Source organism: Onychostruthus taczanowskii, unplaced genomic scaffold (assembly GCF_017590055.1).
Source record: "Onychostruthus taczanowskii isolate IOZ18803 unplaced genomic scaffold, ASM1759005v1 scaffold100, whole genome shotgun sequence".
Classification (NCBI taxonomy): domain Eukaryota; kingdom Metazoa; phylum Chordata; class Aves; order Passeriformes; family Passeridae; genus Onychostruthus; species Onychostruthus taczanowskii.
In genome coordinates, this window is record NW_024496527.1 from 842,929 (window position 1) to 859,913 (window position 16,985).

General features: G+C 42.4%; 1 protein-coding gene across 1 annotated transcript in view; it reads left to right on the top strand.

Annotated features, from left to right (window-relative positions):
* The window catches only part of SOS2 (SOS Ras/Rho guanine nucleotide exchange factor 2), a 46,297-nt gene that overhangs the window by 7,817 nt on the left and 21,495 nt on the right, over nucleotides 1-16,985 (top strand). Inside the window, exons 2-8 of the mRNA XM_041409876.1 lie at nucleotides 4,578-4,703; nucleotides 7,061-7,192; nucleotides 8,519-8,683; nucleotides 9,386-9,589; nucleotides 11,058-11,201; nucleotides 15,534-15,644; nucleotides 16,709-16,807. Of these exons, the coding sequence (XP_041265810.1) occupies nucleotides 4,578-4,703; nucleotides 7,061-7,192; nucleotides 8,519-8,683; nucleotides 9,386-9,589; nucleotides 11,058-11,201; nucleotides 15,534-15,644; nucleotides 16,709-16,807 (981 nt within the window). The remainder of the gene's footprint in view (nucleotides 1-4,577; nucleotides 4,704-7,060; nucleotides 7,193-8,518; nucleotides 8,684-9,385; nucleotides 9,590-11,057; nucleotides 11,202-15,533; nucleotides 15,645-16,708; nucleotides 16,808-16,985) is intronic.

A 16,985-nucleotide genomic window follows, 5' to 3' on the forward strand; every position in this document is an offset into this window, starting at 1 on the left:
CAGATCCTGTCTGTACCACCCATCATTCCTGCTTTAATTCACCCTCCCCTCAGCTAGAATATACTGTAGGAGAAGATTATTTAAATAGCTAAAGATGGGAAAAAAATCACATTTACACCAGACTGGTGTGTAAGATGATTTTTTAATACCCCTGTACAGTCAGTTGAGGGATAATTTTATTTTGCTAACCATGCTTCAAATTTTTTACAGTAAAAAAAGCCAAATGCTCTATGCAGATAAAAATTCTCTTTTACTTAAGAGGCTGCTTCATGCTGTTCCTCTCTCAGCATGTTTTAGTCTGATTTAAGAAAGACAGGCCAGCCAGAAATTGCTGTGCTGGAAATAAAATAAGAAATCAGTGTGGTTATTTTTAAAAAGTTGCCAGTGCTTTTTTATTGGGGATTTCTCTTCAAGTATTTAAATCTTTGTGGTTCTTTCTAAAGAATAATGCTTGAAAATTTGGAATACTACTGCTGTCCCCTTTCAGTGAATAATGGAGCCTTTAAGTTGCTCCATTTGGTTCCCTTCTTCCTCTGGAGCATCATCCATGATGAGGGATTAAAAATGCCTTTGGAGCAGATGTTTTGTGTTTCTTATGGTCAGAATTATCTTCGGGAGAGAAAAGATAAGAAAGAATTAAAACACTGATTTTTTAAATTAAAAAAAATGAATTTAAATGAGAAACTTCTTGTTCTGAAATTTCAGGTAATACTGGAATTCCATTTTCTGAAAATGTAGTTTTGAATATGAGTAGAAAACTGGGATATTTTTACCAAATATTTCAGGAAGACGAATCCATGTTTTTGTGGCGGAATGTGCTGCCTGCAGACTCAATGTGCACGTCGTGGATTTGGGAATTTTCTGTTCTTGGGGGTTTTTTAAATGAAAAATCTTTTGTTTTGCTCAAGTGCTCGCTGTGGAACAGCTGGAGTTTTCTGGATGTGTTTCCACTATCAAAATAATCTACTAAGTAAAAATATATTTAGGTGTTGTAGCCAAGCTGTTGGTTTGTCTCAGAAAAGGCTAAAAAGAACTTCCTTGCAGGTCTCTGTTTTTCTCTATTTTTTTTCCCTCCGTTTTTTGTCATTTCAAATGAATCCCTTTGATAATTTATTTTCTCCTCTGGACTTCTGCATTTCCCAAAGTCTGAGATCCAGAATTCCTGTGAATTCAAAATCCTGCCATTATATTGGTTAAAAAAAATAAATAATTTTGTTTCTAGTTTTAATACCATTTATCCCCATGAAAAGTTTTATCCTCATCATTTCTGAACAGACTCCTTGCTCTGAGGATTAATAATATTTCACTGAGAAGGAATTTTGTGGAGAAGCTTTTGAGGATTTTCATCAAATGCACATTGGAAGGGTGGGAGAATGGGGAAAAGCTGAGGAGCAAGAGAAGGAGCAGTTTAGGAATTTCAATGTAAAATAAAATTATGTCCCCCAGAAAGGCCTTAAGGCCAAGTTTAAATGCCACTCCTGCACCCGTTGTTTAATTTCTTTTCCTTGGCACAACTTGGACTAAACCTGTATAAATGACACTAAAAATTAGTTAGTTCTGCTAATCCTAATCTCCCTTTAATGACTCCAGACACTCTGCTGTTTCACAGATAAAATAGGTTAAAAATCTGTTTTCTGTGCTCCCTTCTGCTCAGCTTGGTGCAGCAGAGCTCATCGGTGCAGCGCCTTGTGGGTTTTAAAGGGTATTTTGACCCTTAAAAGAAACAATTACCAGACAAAATTCAGCCTGGGTAGCTGTGGTTTATCCCATGGCAGTTTATGTAATTGTGCTCAGGTATTTCAGTGTGAAGCAGAGATCAGTGAATGTCCCTTGTGTGAGTGCCATCCCCAGGAACTCCTCCTGCTCTTTTCCATACATTGAGTGTTGATCAGTCTCTCCTTGCTTTTCCAGTCCTCTCAGTCAGGATTTGGGGAGCTCTCTAAAGAATAAGTGTTCTGTCCTTGATCCAGTGGCATCTGATTGGATCAGCAGGTGCACAGCTTTTATTACAGCATTTTTGTTTTGCTCTGGAAAACACTGGCTTGAAATGAAATTGGTTTTTTCCCCTCAGTGTTTGTGTCAAAATGACTTCTCTGAAAGCCAGGGAGTGCAGAAGCTCCTCTGGGACCTTTCAGGATGCTGCAGACTCATTTCAAGAGGCAGCTGAGCTTCTAAATCCTCTGGGGAGAGTTGTCTCAACCAGGAGATGTTGGGCTTTGTTGTTGGTTTTGCTCCTTTTGAAGGAAAATTGACTCCAGGTCTTGGAGAGGGCCACGGAGATGATTTGGGGCATGGAACAGAAATGGGGAAAGGCTGGGGGTGTTGGGATGCTCATCCTGGAGGAGAAGGCTCCAGGGAGAGCTCAGAGCCCCTGGCAGGGCCTGGAGGGGCTCCAGGAGAGCTGGAGAGGGACTGGGGACAAGGCATGGAGGGACAGGACACAGGGAATGGCTCCCACTGCCCGAGGGCAGGGATGGATGGGAGATTGGGAATTGGGAATTGCTGGCTGGGCTGGAATTGCCAGAGCAGCTGTGGCTGCCCCTGGATCCCTGGCAGTGCCCAAGGCCAGGCTGGACACTGGGACACCCTGGGACAGTGGGAGGTGTCCCTGCCATGGCAGGGGTGGGATGGGATGCTGTTAAAAGTCCCTTCTAATCCAGGCCATTCCAGGATTCCATCATTTGTGTTCCTAAAATGCAGCTGAGATTCCCTGTCACTGTTTAAGGAGAGCTCTGTGCTCCTCTGCTGCTCCTCAGCCTTGCTGCACATCCATGTGCTCCCAGGAAAGTTTAGGGGAGTGTGGCATGAGCTGTTCAGACCTTTGAACTGAAGTCAGGTACAAATAAAATCATTTTTTTGTGCAGTGAAGTCTGAAATAAGTGACTGGAGGGAGGAGAACTCTGCAGTCTGATCAGGCAGTGGGAGTTCCCATCTCCTCCTGATCTTCCTCCTCTCCTGACTGTTCCTGTTCTTGTCATTCTCTGGAGCATCATTAAGGGTTCACTGCAGGGACACGAATTTCATTTGATTTCCTCGCTGGTCCTGCTCTTGCTGTGGTGCTGCTCTGAGACACGTGGCAGGACCTTAACCCAGCACTTCCTGGTTTGCCATTGTTTTGGGAATTAAACTCTCATGTGCAGGAAGAACACAAAATGCCCTGGCTATTGTTGAAAACCTGCTGTCTTAAGGAGGAGTTTTCAAGGAGTGGGTTTGGTTTTCTTGAGGATTTTTTCTTTCTTTCAGGCTCTTGTGTCCGTGTCAGCTGGGAATCAGTTGTGTAAAGCATCCTGTTTGAGGCATGGAAGGCAAAATTACATTTACAGGGCTATAAAATAACTTTGTAATAAGATTGGGCAGGTGGATTCAAGCTCACAGAGAACAGGGTTAGATGGGAAATTGGGAATTCTTGGCTGGGAGAGTGGGGAGGCCCTGGAATGGAATTCCCAGAGCAGCTGTGGCTGCCCCTGGATCCCTGAAGTGTCCAAGGCCAGGCTGGACAGGGCTTGGAGCAGCCTGGGGTGGTGGAAGTTGTCCCTGCCCAAGACAGGAGGGCAACAGGATGATCTTGAAGGTCTTTCCAACCCAGGCCATTCTGGGATCCTCCTTAATTTGGAGGAAGCCCTCAGAGCCCCCCAGTTTTTGGGATCTGCTCACTGAGCTTTGGAAGAGGATGTACCTTTATTTCAGAGCATCAGAATTCAACCTCAAAAAAGATATTTGTGTCTTGTCCCGAGGAGCTGCCACCCCATTTGTCCTGTGAATACCAATGTGAGTGTGTCCTGTGACGTTTTGGAGGTGATTTACATGGAATTTATATGGGGAGAGGAGGGAATTTCCCTGGATTGTCTTCCTTACGAATCTTTTGGCTATAGTTTGAGATCTAGTGAGCACTTTCCTGACTGAGAGGCTGCCAGGGAAAACTGAGTATGGAGACCAACCCCTGCATGCTTTTTTTGTCTTTTGAAGGTGGGGTATTTTGACTGGGGGGATTTTTTAGTAGCAAAAGAGCCCTGCTGAGCCAGGATGAGTCAATTGTAGCCCTTTCTGTGTGGGCACTTGCTGAGTTTGCCTGTTCTGGGTTGTCTGGTCCACTTTAGCCAGGGAAACCAAAGCTGGGATTAATCTCCATGAATTGAGATAAAAGGAATTTGCCTGCCTTGCCTTGGAGAGAGGTGGGAGGCAGCTTTTGCTTGCTCTTCCCTGGTGGCCCTGTGGTGCTCTGAGGCAGGGTGAGCTGCTGCTGCAGCTCACTCGTGTGAGGGCTGGTAACGTCAGTGCACTTACTCATCCATGAGTAACTCGCTGATACCCACAGGGATGGTTTCACTCCAGTGCTGGCAGGAATCTGCCTTGGCTTGACACTCCTCCCCACCATAATGGCAAAACACAGAGTTTGGAATTCCACAGAGGTGCCAGCTTGGCAGGAATAGGAATTACCACCTCAACTCCGGAGGAAAACTTGTGAGAAATATTAAAGTAGTGTGAATTTGCAGCACTGCAATCCAGAGCTATCCTGCTTTTGCTGAGATTCTTTTTTTAGTGAAAAAACCCTTAATTCTTTGCATTCCCTTGGCCAGGTGCAGCAGCAGGTTCACCCCAACCTGTCAGCAAAGGAAGATTCCCTGTACTACATTGAGGAGCTGATCCTGCAGCTGCTGAACAAACTGTGCATCGCCCAGCCGCGCACCGTGCAGGACGTGGAGGTACCACTGGGGCTGCAGAAACAAGGCTTTGCCTCTGGGATTGCTGAAATTATTTGGGATAGTTTGGGCAATGCAGGCTGGAAGCTCAGAGCTTCCTGACAGGACTTTGTGGCTGTCCCTGGATCCCTGGCAGTGCCCAAGGCCAGGCTGGATGGGTTTGGAGCAGCCTGGGATAGTGGAAGGTGTCCCATGGCAGGGATTGGAGCTGGATGAGCTTTAAGGGCCCTTCCAACCCAAACTATTCTGGGGTTCTCTGATTATATGTAGATTTTAAAAATAAATTTAACTGGAAACACTTTTTTTTTTTTTTACCCAGTGCTTCAGGATAGAAATTGTGGAAATTTTTCCTTTCAGTAATATTTTTATAAATGCAAAATGCTTCCAAGGATTTTCTGCTGTTGAATGCACAATGAATTTGAGAATTTTTCCTACTTTTTTGTCATCAATATGCAAGAAAAAAAATTAAATATTTCAATGAAAGATTACTGTTACCAGGCCTGGATTGTGCAGCTGAGGGAATAGAGTTGGATGTTCCTGGGACTTTACTGGGCTCACTGAGGCTCTTGTATTATTGCAGCTGTCAGTTTTTGTGTCATCATTCCAAAATGAGGGTTTAATGGAGTCTGGAGGCAGAAAATGCTTCCACGTGGCTGTGCCCCAATAGAGCTTTGTAGAGCATTAATTTTACATCAGTTTGTAGGTCCAGGATTTTCAGCCTCATCCAAAATTATGTCTTTGTATGGGATTCTCTACGTGGAAATTAAAAGAATTACATATATATATATAAAAGTATATAAATTATATGTGTGTTACAATTATTATATGTCTGTATTAATATAAATTATGTATGTGCATCATGGAAATGAAAGAAAAATTTTATATATAGGTAAATTTATATAATTATATATTTTAATATAATATATATGTATGATATGTATATATTTATGTTGATTATATATTTTATATGTATAAATAATTTTTATATATATAAATATAGATGTGTGTATTGGCCAAAGGGTTTGCCTAAAGCGTTTTAGATTTTTATTAGATGCCCTTTATTCAACATTAATTATTAATTTATGGGGTTTTTTTAAATACTGATACATGAAAATTATTATGTCACTAAATTAAAAGCAAAATTTAATAGTTCCTTAATAGCTCTTGGGATTGGATCTGTTCCTCAGCTGTTTCTAGCTGTTGAGGGGAAACATGAGAGCTGTGATCTCTGAAGTTTATCATATTTACATAACAGCCTGGAGCTAATGGAACTGTTGGTCCAAGATGTTGTCCTTAAGTATTTGCAGGATCAAGGCCTAAAAATCTCAAATTAAAAATGTTTTTTTTAAATAGAAGCAGCCCTTCAAATTGTTCCTAAAGGAATCAGTGGGAAGCAGTGCTGGAGCACAGGAGGCTTGTGTTAGGTTGGATATAAGGAATTCCTGGCTGGGATGGAATCCCCAGAGCCTGGGACAGTGGGAGGTGTCCCTGCCATGGCAGGGGTGGCACTGGATGGGATTGAAGTCCCTTCCAACCCAAACCAGTCTGGAACTCCATGATTCTGAGCTGCAGGATGGCTGAATGCCACCTTAGCTCCATTCCTGGGAGGATCTCCTGGTGGGATCCCAAGGAAGGGTCACTGGGGGCTGCTCTCCAGGAGGGAATGTCACCCTGTGTTAGCCTGGGAGCTGACCAGAAAGCTGGGCATTAAATGGCCTCTGCAAAGGTTTAAAAGCTGCCTCTAAGAAAATCTGCCTCTCTGTTAGGGCCTCCTGTTAGCTCTTGGAATGTGTGCAAAAATCTTTTAATCAAAGGGACACAAATATTTCACCATTTTTTTCCAGCTCATCCTTCAGCTTTTCATTCTGCCATGAGCTTGATCTGATGTAGGGCAAGTTGCACTCTTTTCTCAAATAGGAGCAATATCAGCTTGGGGTTTTTTTTGTAGGCTGTGAGCTGTTCATTACTTCCTGATAGTGTTTATATTTTGGGATCCTGGTCTCACAGAATCCCAGAATAGTCTGGGTTGGAAGGGATCTGAAAGACCATCCATATCCAACTCCTTACCATGGCAGAAACATCTTCCACTGCAAGTGGAGACCGAAACCTCCTTGCTGCTCTTGAAATCGTAGATTTTAGGAGATTTGAAGGAGTTCTTGCTGCTCAGGGAGGGGAGCTTGCTCAGAATTGCTGAAAAGAGAGAAGCTGAGTTGAGTAAGCAGAGAACAATTAGGAAAACGTGTTGCAAACACTGAGGAGGAGGATAATTGCCTGTCCTGGAGGGGAAGTAATTTGCTGTGCTGTTTTATTTAAACCTCCCTGGTGGCTGTGGTTGTCTCAGAGCTGTGTGTGTTGGGCAGGAGCGGGTTCAGAAGACGTTTCCCCACCCCATAGACAAGTGGGCCATCGCTGACGCTCAGTCGGCCATCGAGAAACGGAAAAGAAGGAACCCTCTCCTGCTCCCTGTGGACAAAATCCATCCCTTACTGAAGGTACCTCTCACCTTTCCTGCCCCCCAGCATGACCTTGAATGTATTTCTTTAATTTGTGTGAAATTTAAGAAGTTTTTCTTCTTGGCAGAGGGAGTACAGAATCACCACAAAGCTGAATTTACTGTAGTAAAAGTAAATCCTTAAATTCATCACCTTCAAAACTTCAGTGTGTTAATCCATTACTCTACTTTGAAATAGGATTAGTTAGTTTTTAACACAAACAAAACTCAAATACCTTCCCTGCTTCAGCAGCACTGCTTTGATGCCTTTATTTGTTTCAAAATGCTGCAGAAGCCAAAATAGAAGAGGGAACAGCAGATCCTGTTCCTTGTGTACTGTCAACCAAGATGTGTCAGTGTCCTTTCAGTCACTGCTGAATGTCACTGCTGCCTCAGGTTTAAAAATCAAGAGATCTGCAGAGGTGTTTCCAGCTGTTGAGAAAACTTTATTGGCACATAAGCAGAAATTAAAGCACTTTTTTAGGTCTCCTTGCTGTGTTCACATCTCAATTCCTGAGGGGTAATGAGAGGGGGAGGGATGTCAAGAGAGGAAACAGCATTAAATAAGATCTTCCTAAATGCCACTGGTGTTCTTTGGTGAAATCTGGTTTAGAAGTGTGAAAACAGGCCCAGAATCTGATTTTTAGAGGATGCACCAGCCCATAATGAGAACAAGTCTGCCTTATTCAAATGCACAAAGTCAGCTGCATTTATTGCCAGGTGAAAGGCTGCGTGGTGCAAGCTGTGCAGGACATGGAGCATGTTCCCAGGGATAATGTGCTACATTCATCCTGGGTTTTGTCTCTTCAGACTTTCATTATTCAAGTTCCATTATTTTATGGAGTGCTGAGTGCTCAGTTGGTGTGGCAGGGGGTGGAAGAGATGATCTTTAAGGTCCCTTCCCACCCAAACCATTCCATGATTCCTTGAAGGTGAAAGCTACTCTGTTCTCAAGAGTCCACATTAGGGTCAGAGTCCTGCAATAAGCACAGACAGAGATGGAAATTTAAGTACAGGTGTCATTCCACTGAAGTCCCTTCCTTAAATGAATTCTATTTTTAGGACTGTCATTTTTAGAGGAGGGACTATTTCAAGCTCTGTAGCTTTTCCTCTCTTAAAATACTGCAAAATAACATATTTACAAGCATCTCCTTCCAGGCAGATGTTCCAATTTCCATTTGATGGCCTCAGCCCTGGGTGTTCCATTACTGTAAATTATCACCACAGACAAAATCTATTTCAGTAGAAAATTCAATGTGTTTATCGTCATTCTAGATGAATTTCTGGAATAAAAACCCATTTGTTTTCTCTTGTTTTCACTTTGCAGGAGGTCCTGGGCTACAAGGTGGATTACCATGTCTCTCTCTATATCGTGGCTGTTTTGGAATACATCTCAGCTGACATTTTAAAGCTGGCTGGAAATTATGTTTTCAATATCCGACACTTTGAGATCTCCCAGCAGGACATTAAAGTATCAATGTGTGCTGATAAGGTAAGGGGTTGGGATTAAAACAGTATTTGGAGGTGATTTGTTCAATTTATTTGATCTGGGAGGTGTGTTCAGAGGAGGATCAGAGGGAGAGCCTGGTTTTACTCAAAGGCAGAGCTTCTCTCCCTGTTCATGGCAGATCTGTCACAGCAAACATTTAAGTCAAAGGCAAAGCTTCTCTCCTTATTCATGGCAGATCTGTCACAGCAGAAATTAAAGTTGAGCCTGCATAAATTTTGGAACAGCAGGAGCCTTTACAAGCAGTGTAAGGCCAGAAAATGATGTTGTCCTTCATTTCTCTGCTGTCACACCCTCCTGATGTCACTTTGTCGTGGCAACTCTCCTTCCTAACACAGAAAAGACCTTTAGTTTTCATGCCCATTAAAATGAGAAACATTTTTGTTCGGTTTTATCTTCAGCAGGAGGTTTTGTCCAAGGCTTATGCAAGATTCCTTGTTTTCCAAGTTGATTCTGCATGAATTGTAACTTGTTTTCTAGGTCGTGCTCACTTCCAAGGGGGAAAATGGCTTTGGCAAGTGCTGCAGCCTCCTGCTGCCAAAGTTGAAATATTACTCCCTTGTGAAAGTGAACACAGCAAGGATTGTATTAAAAACTCCAAGGATTTCTCTGAACACATTGAAATAGCTGAGCTGGAGCCACGTGTGAAGGTCTGGCTGGGTGTAATTCCCTGGATTTCTTTGGCAGGTTTTGATGGATATGTTTGATCAGGATGAGATTGGGTTGGTTTCTCTGTGTGAGGATGAGCCCTCTTCTTCTGGGGAGCTCAACTACTACGACCTGGTGAGAAATGAGATTGCAGAGGAAAGGCAGTACCTGAGGGAGCTCAACCTGATCATCAAAGTATTTCGGGAGGCTTTTCTGTCCAACAGGAGACTCTTCACACCTCATGTGAGTCCTTTATTGATCAGCACTGCTAATTGCTCCATTAGCAGCCAGAACTTACCCATTTTGCATTAACTGTGTTGGAGGTGAAATCTAATTTGATTTATTGTCTGTCAGTGAATAATGAGTGTTGTCTGTGTGTGAAATCCAATGGGGGAATTGCCATTAATGGGAATGGAGCTTAATGGACACAATTCCCTGTCAGATGCCAGCAGCAGCTGGATTATTTTGGTCATTTAGGTAACAGTTTCACTTTTGCTCAAGACAGAAATCAAATCATCTACCTGCATGTGCAGTGAATGTTTTAACTGACATTTACAGGCTACCCCTTACCTGTAGAAATTCCAATTTAAACAGCCCTTGGCTGTGGATTCTCTAACTGTGAAGGGAACCTCTGTTTGAGAAATGATTGAAATATTTGATTGAAATTGTCCTTGTGGCAAATTCTGTTCTCAGGAGGAGTAAGGAAGGATTGGTGGATCCTTCCTGTGGGCAGGGAGAAGGGGACAGGCCAGCAGAACCTGAACTGGGATTTTTAGGTGGTACCAGCAGGTTAAAAAGAGCCAGCAGGAGCCATTCCCATCCCAGCTGGGTGGGGAAGTCCTTAGGAGCTGATGGAATTGTGCAGCTGTGGGGGTAGAATTCCAGTGAAGATGATGGGAGGAGAAGGGAGCCATGTTTGGGAGCTGAGGAATATTCTTTTGGGAATGGGTATGGGAAATTTCAGGATTTCATGTTCCCACAAGAGGGTTGCCATGCTCTGGGCACTGGCAGGAGGTCAGTGGGAGGTTGAGGCAGAGAAACTTCTGAGCAGGGAATTCAGAGGAGGAATCCAGGACACTGAATTGGGGAAGGGGCTCCCACATTGAGTGTGGGGAATTGAAAATCTACAATTAGAATTTGGGAAGGAAGCTGCCAATTCCTGCTCTGTTCTCAGCCCAGCAGCTGCTTTAACTGCACCTGTGGTTTGGAGGATCTGAGCCTGGAGCTGCTGTAAATTCCTCCTGTAAATCAGCTCCTTCCTGCTGTGTTCTGTGGGACAAGAAAGAGCAGGAAGGGCCAGGAGTGTCTGCCCAGGTCCCAGCCTGTCCTGGCAGCACAGCAGCTCCTGGGAAGGATGCTCTGGAAATTGGGCAAGGCTGGAGGTGCTCAGGGAAGCCTGGAGGGCTGGGAAGACCATGGAGTTTAACTTTTCCTTGCTTTCTGCTGGCTCCTCTCTGCTGGAACCCTGGTTACTGAGAATTTCAGACTTTCTGTGCTGACAGAGAACTCACTGTTTGTGAGACTGTGACAGAGATAAGAACTAACAAACACCTGAAATACTGTCTCACCATTTAATCCCAACCCTGGCAAAAAGAATTAAAGATTCAACTCCTCTCCATTTACCTCCCGGTTCAGACAAAACCCACTCCAATATTTCCATGCTCCAAATAAATCCTCCCAGCCAGGACTCAGCCCTGTTTTGTGTTTGCAGGACATTGATGTGATATTCAGCAACATTTCAGACATCCACGAGCTGACAGTGAAGCTTTTGGGACTGATTGAGGACACTGTGGAAATGACAGATGAGAGCAGCCCTCACCCTCTGGCTGGCAGCTGCTTTGAGGACCTGGCAGAGGTTTGGTGTTTCATTTGGTTGGTTTAGGGGGGTTTTTTATGTTTGTTTTTATTAAATCACTCAAAGCATGGTGTAGTGGTTTTGGTTCACCAGTTTGAGATTTCCCAGCCAGTGCACCAAGGAGTGTGGAGGGTTCAGTGCTGGCCCATCCCCAGCACCCATTCCCTGTGGGAAGGAGGATGAGGAGAAAGGCAAAGCTCAAAACCTTAAAAGGTATAAAGAAAACATTTTATTAACAGTAAAGAAACAGTTAAAACAAACAGTAAAGAAAACAGTTATTAACAGTAACTAAAAGCAAGAGTAATAAGAATCAGAACAAAACCTTCAGAACACTTCTCCCTCTGCAGGCTTTTCTTTCCCACTGACAGTGTAAAGAAACAAAACCTAAAATTTCAGTCAGTTTCCCACCTCTAGAATAATCTTTTCTTCAGTTCACTTTGGGAACTTTGCATCACTTCCCTCAATGTCTCCCATGCAAAACCATGACCCAGGGTTTTCATTCCAAATTCCCATCTGGAATGGGAAATATCTTCAGGGACTCCAGGGGTGAATGAAGTATCAGAGCAGCAGTTTAGGGCTCAGGATTGCACCAGAAGTGCTGTTGATTCCCTGAGCTCTAAAGTGGGTATTGAAGAGCAGGAATAAGGAAAAACACTGCACTGGGGTTGGGTGTGGCTCCTACTGCAAGGTTATTAATTATTTTCTCAGTTTGTTTTGAAACTGAAATACTGTCAGGAACTTTTTAAAAATTCTCAAATACTCCATACTAAAATTATTCTATTAAATATTCTTAAATATTATTATATTTTAATGTATGAAAATATAATAATATATTTAACACATAATATATTAATATTATTATTTAATTATTAATAATTGCAATAATATTAAGACTCTATTACTATATTATATATTTAATATATTTTATTTAATATTAATATTATTCTTAAATATTTCTATTCTGAAATACAGAAGGGAGTCTCAAAGCTAAAGAGGGATAGAGCTCAGTTTAGTCAGAATTCCTAAAAATAGGTGCAGAATGACTCTGGAATTCAGCAGGGAGGTGCACAGGGCAAAAGCAGCACCTGAGAGGCAAGAGAACAGTTCAGCTTAGAATAAACCACAACATTTTAATTGTCTGGGGAGAAAACTCTTGGAGAGGATGACCAGGGTAGAGATGGAAATTTTGCTGTCCTTGGACATGGCTTGAATGGAATTTGCTTTTCTTTGGGATGTGTATTAATCCCAGTTTTTGGCTCTAAAACATGAGAGCAATCATAGAAATAAACACCTATTAAAGAGGAAATTAATTGTTCTGAGCTGACAGAGAATGTATCAGGTGAAACACATGGTGAATGGCAAATTTTTAGTTTTATCTTAAAATTATGGTGTTTATTTTTAAAATCGTATAATTTATATATTTTAGATATTTATATTTTTTATATTTTTATTAATTACACTTTTTATTATATTAACTTTGAATTTTACTTTTATGTATCTTCCATTTTTAAGATATGAGGATTGCATGAACACCCCAGCACCACCTGAAGAATTATTACATGTTTGTGGCTGTAAAAAATAGTGATTTTTGGGCACAGGTGCCACTCATTTAGGAATAAAAGATAAAGTTTTCTTGGCATTGCTTCAATAAACCACTCATGTAGAAAGTCCAGCTGACCAAGTCTTAGCAGTTATTGAAGCATAATTGCTTTATAATGATAAGGAGAAGTGTTTGATCAATGGATTAAAGTAGCTATTGAAACTGGAAAAAAAAAACACCTTAAATTTGAAATAGCAGCATTATCCTGGGGAAAAAAAAAATCAGATTTTACTGCAAAAGCTGCTCTGAATCATCCAGTGCTTTAATGGAAACAAATCCTTTTCAATGAGTGAAAATCTCATCTGATTTTTCATTCACTGAAAAACTTGAAGAGGAAATGAAGTCCAGATTATTTTCCCAAGCTTTTTATGAAGGTAATATATTTGAATTTATGAGTTCAGTTAATATGGGGCAAGACCTGCTTAATAAGTGAGCTGTTGATGTGATCATCTCACGGGGTGAGATCATCTTTGTGTCAGTGTTTGCAAGGGGAATCATTAAAGGGAGATAGGAAAGTGAAGTGTTTATTTGCTCTGCTTATCTCACTGCCAGCCTTGTTCATTTAGTGTTTCCATTAAAAAGGTCCTTCAGCTTCTTGGGAAGGAGAATTAAAACCAAACAACCCTTGCAAGCTGGAATCTTCCTGCTTTGTCTGGTTCTTTTTCTGCATCAGCTCCCTGGAAGGTTTAAAAACATAAATGTTGTCGTGGTTTTGAGATTAGGAAGCGTGGGGAAAATAAAACATTGATTTTGTGTATAGGGAAAATAAAATATTTTTTGCTGCCGTGGAGGAAATTCAGAAACTAACACCCAAAAGTGGGAGGTGGATGGCAGAGGGCTTCTGAAGGGATCTTCACAGGGCAGCTGATGAAACAAGGGGATTGTCAGTAGATTTAAATTTGTTTTCTGGTGTTTGAAGTATCCCCAAAGGAATGAAGGTGGGAAGCAGTGCACACAGCAAGGAGGTGCAGTGGGCAAACCCCAAGCCAGGGCCATATCCTGCACTGGGATCATTCACAGGGACATCAGGGTGATGCTTCCATGGAATCCCAGAATGGTTTGGGCTGGAAGGGACCTTAAATCCCATCCAGTGCCACCCCTGCCATGGCAGGGACACTTCCAGGGACTTTCCCAGGCTGCTCCAAACCCCATCCAGCCTGGCCTTGGGCACTGCCAGGGATCCACAGCTGCTCTGGCAATTCCAGCCCTGCCCTTCCCCACCTTCACAGGGAAGAATTCCCAATATCCCATCTAACCCTGCCCTCCTTCAGCCAAAAGCCATCATTTCAATATTCCAGAATTCCATATTTCAGTCACTTTTGCAGCATTGCAAGCATAAAACCCTTTTTAAATAATTAATCTCTTTGGGAAGATCCCTAATGCAGTTCATTTTAATCTCATGTTCATGAAACAAGCCCAAAACATAAAAACACTGATCAAAGTCTAAGTGGAAGAAACTGAAAGCACTTGTAAATGCAGTAAAAATCTAAAATAATTCCAGAAGACAGCACAGAGTCAGGAAATACTGGCCTGGCTCCTGCAGTGGGTTTGCACTGTGGATTCCACTGTGACTTGAGACTTCACCAATGTTCAAACAAGCATTTTGTGGGGTTGGCATTCCCAAATCCAGCAGCCTGGCAAGCACTGGGGTGAAAAGAGGGATGTGCTGAGCCCAGCAGTGACTCAGGAGTGAATCAGTCCCTGCAGGGACTGGGATCAGCCTGACATGCCCTGGCACAGCCCAGCTGGGAGCCAGCAATGATCCCTGCAACCAGAAATGATTCCTGCAGGGATTCCTGCAACCAGAAATTATTCCTGCAGGGATTCCTGCAACCAGAAATTATTCCTGCAGGGATTCCTGCCACCAGAATTGATCCCTGCAACCAGAAATGATTCCTGCAGGGATTCCTGCAACCAGAAATTATTCCTGCAGGGATTCCTGCCACCAGAAATGATCCCTGCAACCTGAAATTATTCCTGCAGGGATTCCTACAACCAGAAATTATTCCTGTACAGCCAGAAATTATTCCTGTGGAATCCCTGTGCAGCCAGAAATGATTCCTGCAGCCAGAAATTATCCCTGTGGGATCCCTGTGCAATCAGAAATTACTCCTGTATAGCCAGGAATGATTCCTGCAACCAGAAATTATTCCTGTGGGATTCCTACAGCCAGAAATGATCCCTGTACAGCCAGGAATGATTCCTGCAACCAGAAATGATTCCTGTGGGATCCCTGTGCCCCCAGGTTTCCCTCCCATCCTGCTGTAGCTGATCCTGTGGAGTCACACTCCAAACAAAACCATAATTTTTGCATCCAAACCCTTGATGGCACTTGAAGACTTTCCCCTGGGACTGGTTGCTTTGTCTCACATTAGATGTTTTCCCTGGAAAAGTGTCCCAAGTTTCCACATTGTCCATCTTTATGGAGAGAGGGGAGGTAAAATTGCCATTCCGTGTGAAATCTGTGAAAAGCAAAAACTTCTCTTGGTTCCCACTGCTTCAGTACAACAAAGTTTGTGTTGTCCATGAAGATGGGGAGGTTGAGGAATTCCAAGAAAATTATGGGCATTTAAAAGCTGAAGTGAAATAAGATTGTGGTTTACTCAGTATTTATTTTGTAAAATCAATATTTTCTTGAGAAGTTCCATCAGTTTATTAAAGGAAATTATTGTAGCAGCTGGGACAGAAATAGCTTGGATCCTTCACTTCTGTTTAATTCTGTTTTTATTTAGGAGCAAGCCTTTGATCCATATGAAACCTTGTCCCAGGATATTCTCTCTCCACAATTTCATGAGCATTTTAACAACTTAATGGCCAAACCTGCTGTGGCTCTCCACTTCCAGGTGAGTGCAAATGAGAAATACTGAATGGCTTTAATTCTCATATTTCAAAGGTTGGAATTCTGTCAGTAATTCTTTGCTTTCAACTAAGGAAGAAATCCTCAAGATCCTTTCCCTCCTTCAGTGTGGGATATTTTGACTTTGCCTCTTGCTGTAAAAACAGGGCACAGCTCTCACCCATCCATGGGTGATTTGCAGGTTTTTTTCTCCTCACATCCTGAATGAGAACAGAGGGTGAATTCTCACACTGCCACTTTGATTTTACCTTTTAAAGCCAAGCACAGGCATACAAACACCATATTTTCATTTCCTACTGTGCATATCCAAGGCCTCCTTCAGCCCTGAGGCTGTGACTTGTTCTTTTTCTGGATTAATTCTGCAGTAATTCCTTAGTCACTGCTGGCCAGCAGGATAATCTGTGATTCTTTTATTGGTTTATTGGTTCTTTCTGCCTGTGTAGCAGATTTATCAATTAAAAATGCTGCTCAGGCTGGTTTGGTGTTCAGAAATGCCCTTAGAGAAGCTGCTGAGCAGCTGATGGAGCACTGGTGCTCCCAGTTAAGCCCAGTTTAGTGGTACTGGGACGTCTCTGCAGGGTGAGATCCCTCTGAGCCCTTCCTTCAGGGGATGCTTCCTCTGCAGCTCCTTGCTGAGCTGGATCATCTCACTCTTAAATATTCCTTAAGGAAGGCCTTTGCCTCCTGCCCTCTGAAATTTAAAGCTCAAAGCTGGAATTGAATTCTTTTATTCCAGATTAAGTTGATATTTCAGTCAGGTGCTGAATCTGGCCTCCTTTCTGTCCCTGAGGTAATTCAGTTTCTCCTCAGATGGAAGGTGGCAGGAATTTCACCACTGGTTGGAAAAACCTCTCCTCATCTTACACCCTGAATTACTGCCTTAGTAACCTCTGGGAGTGGGAAATATTTCTCATTTTTTAAGTGATAAAGCTGTGATTCTCAGTTTCTGAGTACCCAATGAGGCCTCCATATTTCTGAGGGCTATTGGACATAATGGGAGCACATGCTGAATATTTCTGTGTAAATAATCCTGGTTTTTTTTCTTTCCAGTCCACAGCTGAAGGATTTAAGGAGGCTGTCCAGTATGTCCTGCCTCGCCTCATGCTGATCCCAGTCTATCACTGCTTGCACTACTTTGAGTTGCTGCAGGTAAATGGAGCCACACTCTCATTTCTGACTGAAATAATTATTAATGTAGAGAATCTGAGCTTTTAAATAACTGGTTATGTTTCATTACTACCTCTGAAAATTAAAATTATTTGACACTGTTACTTGGTTTCTGAAAGTAAAAACATACTTAAAAAATCTTAAAAAGCATCTGTTGTCC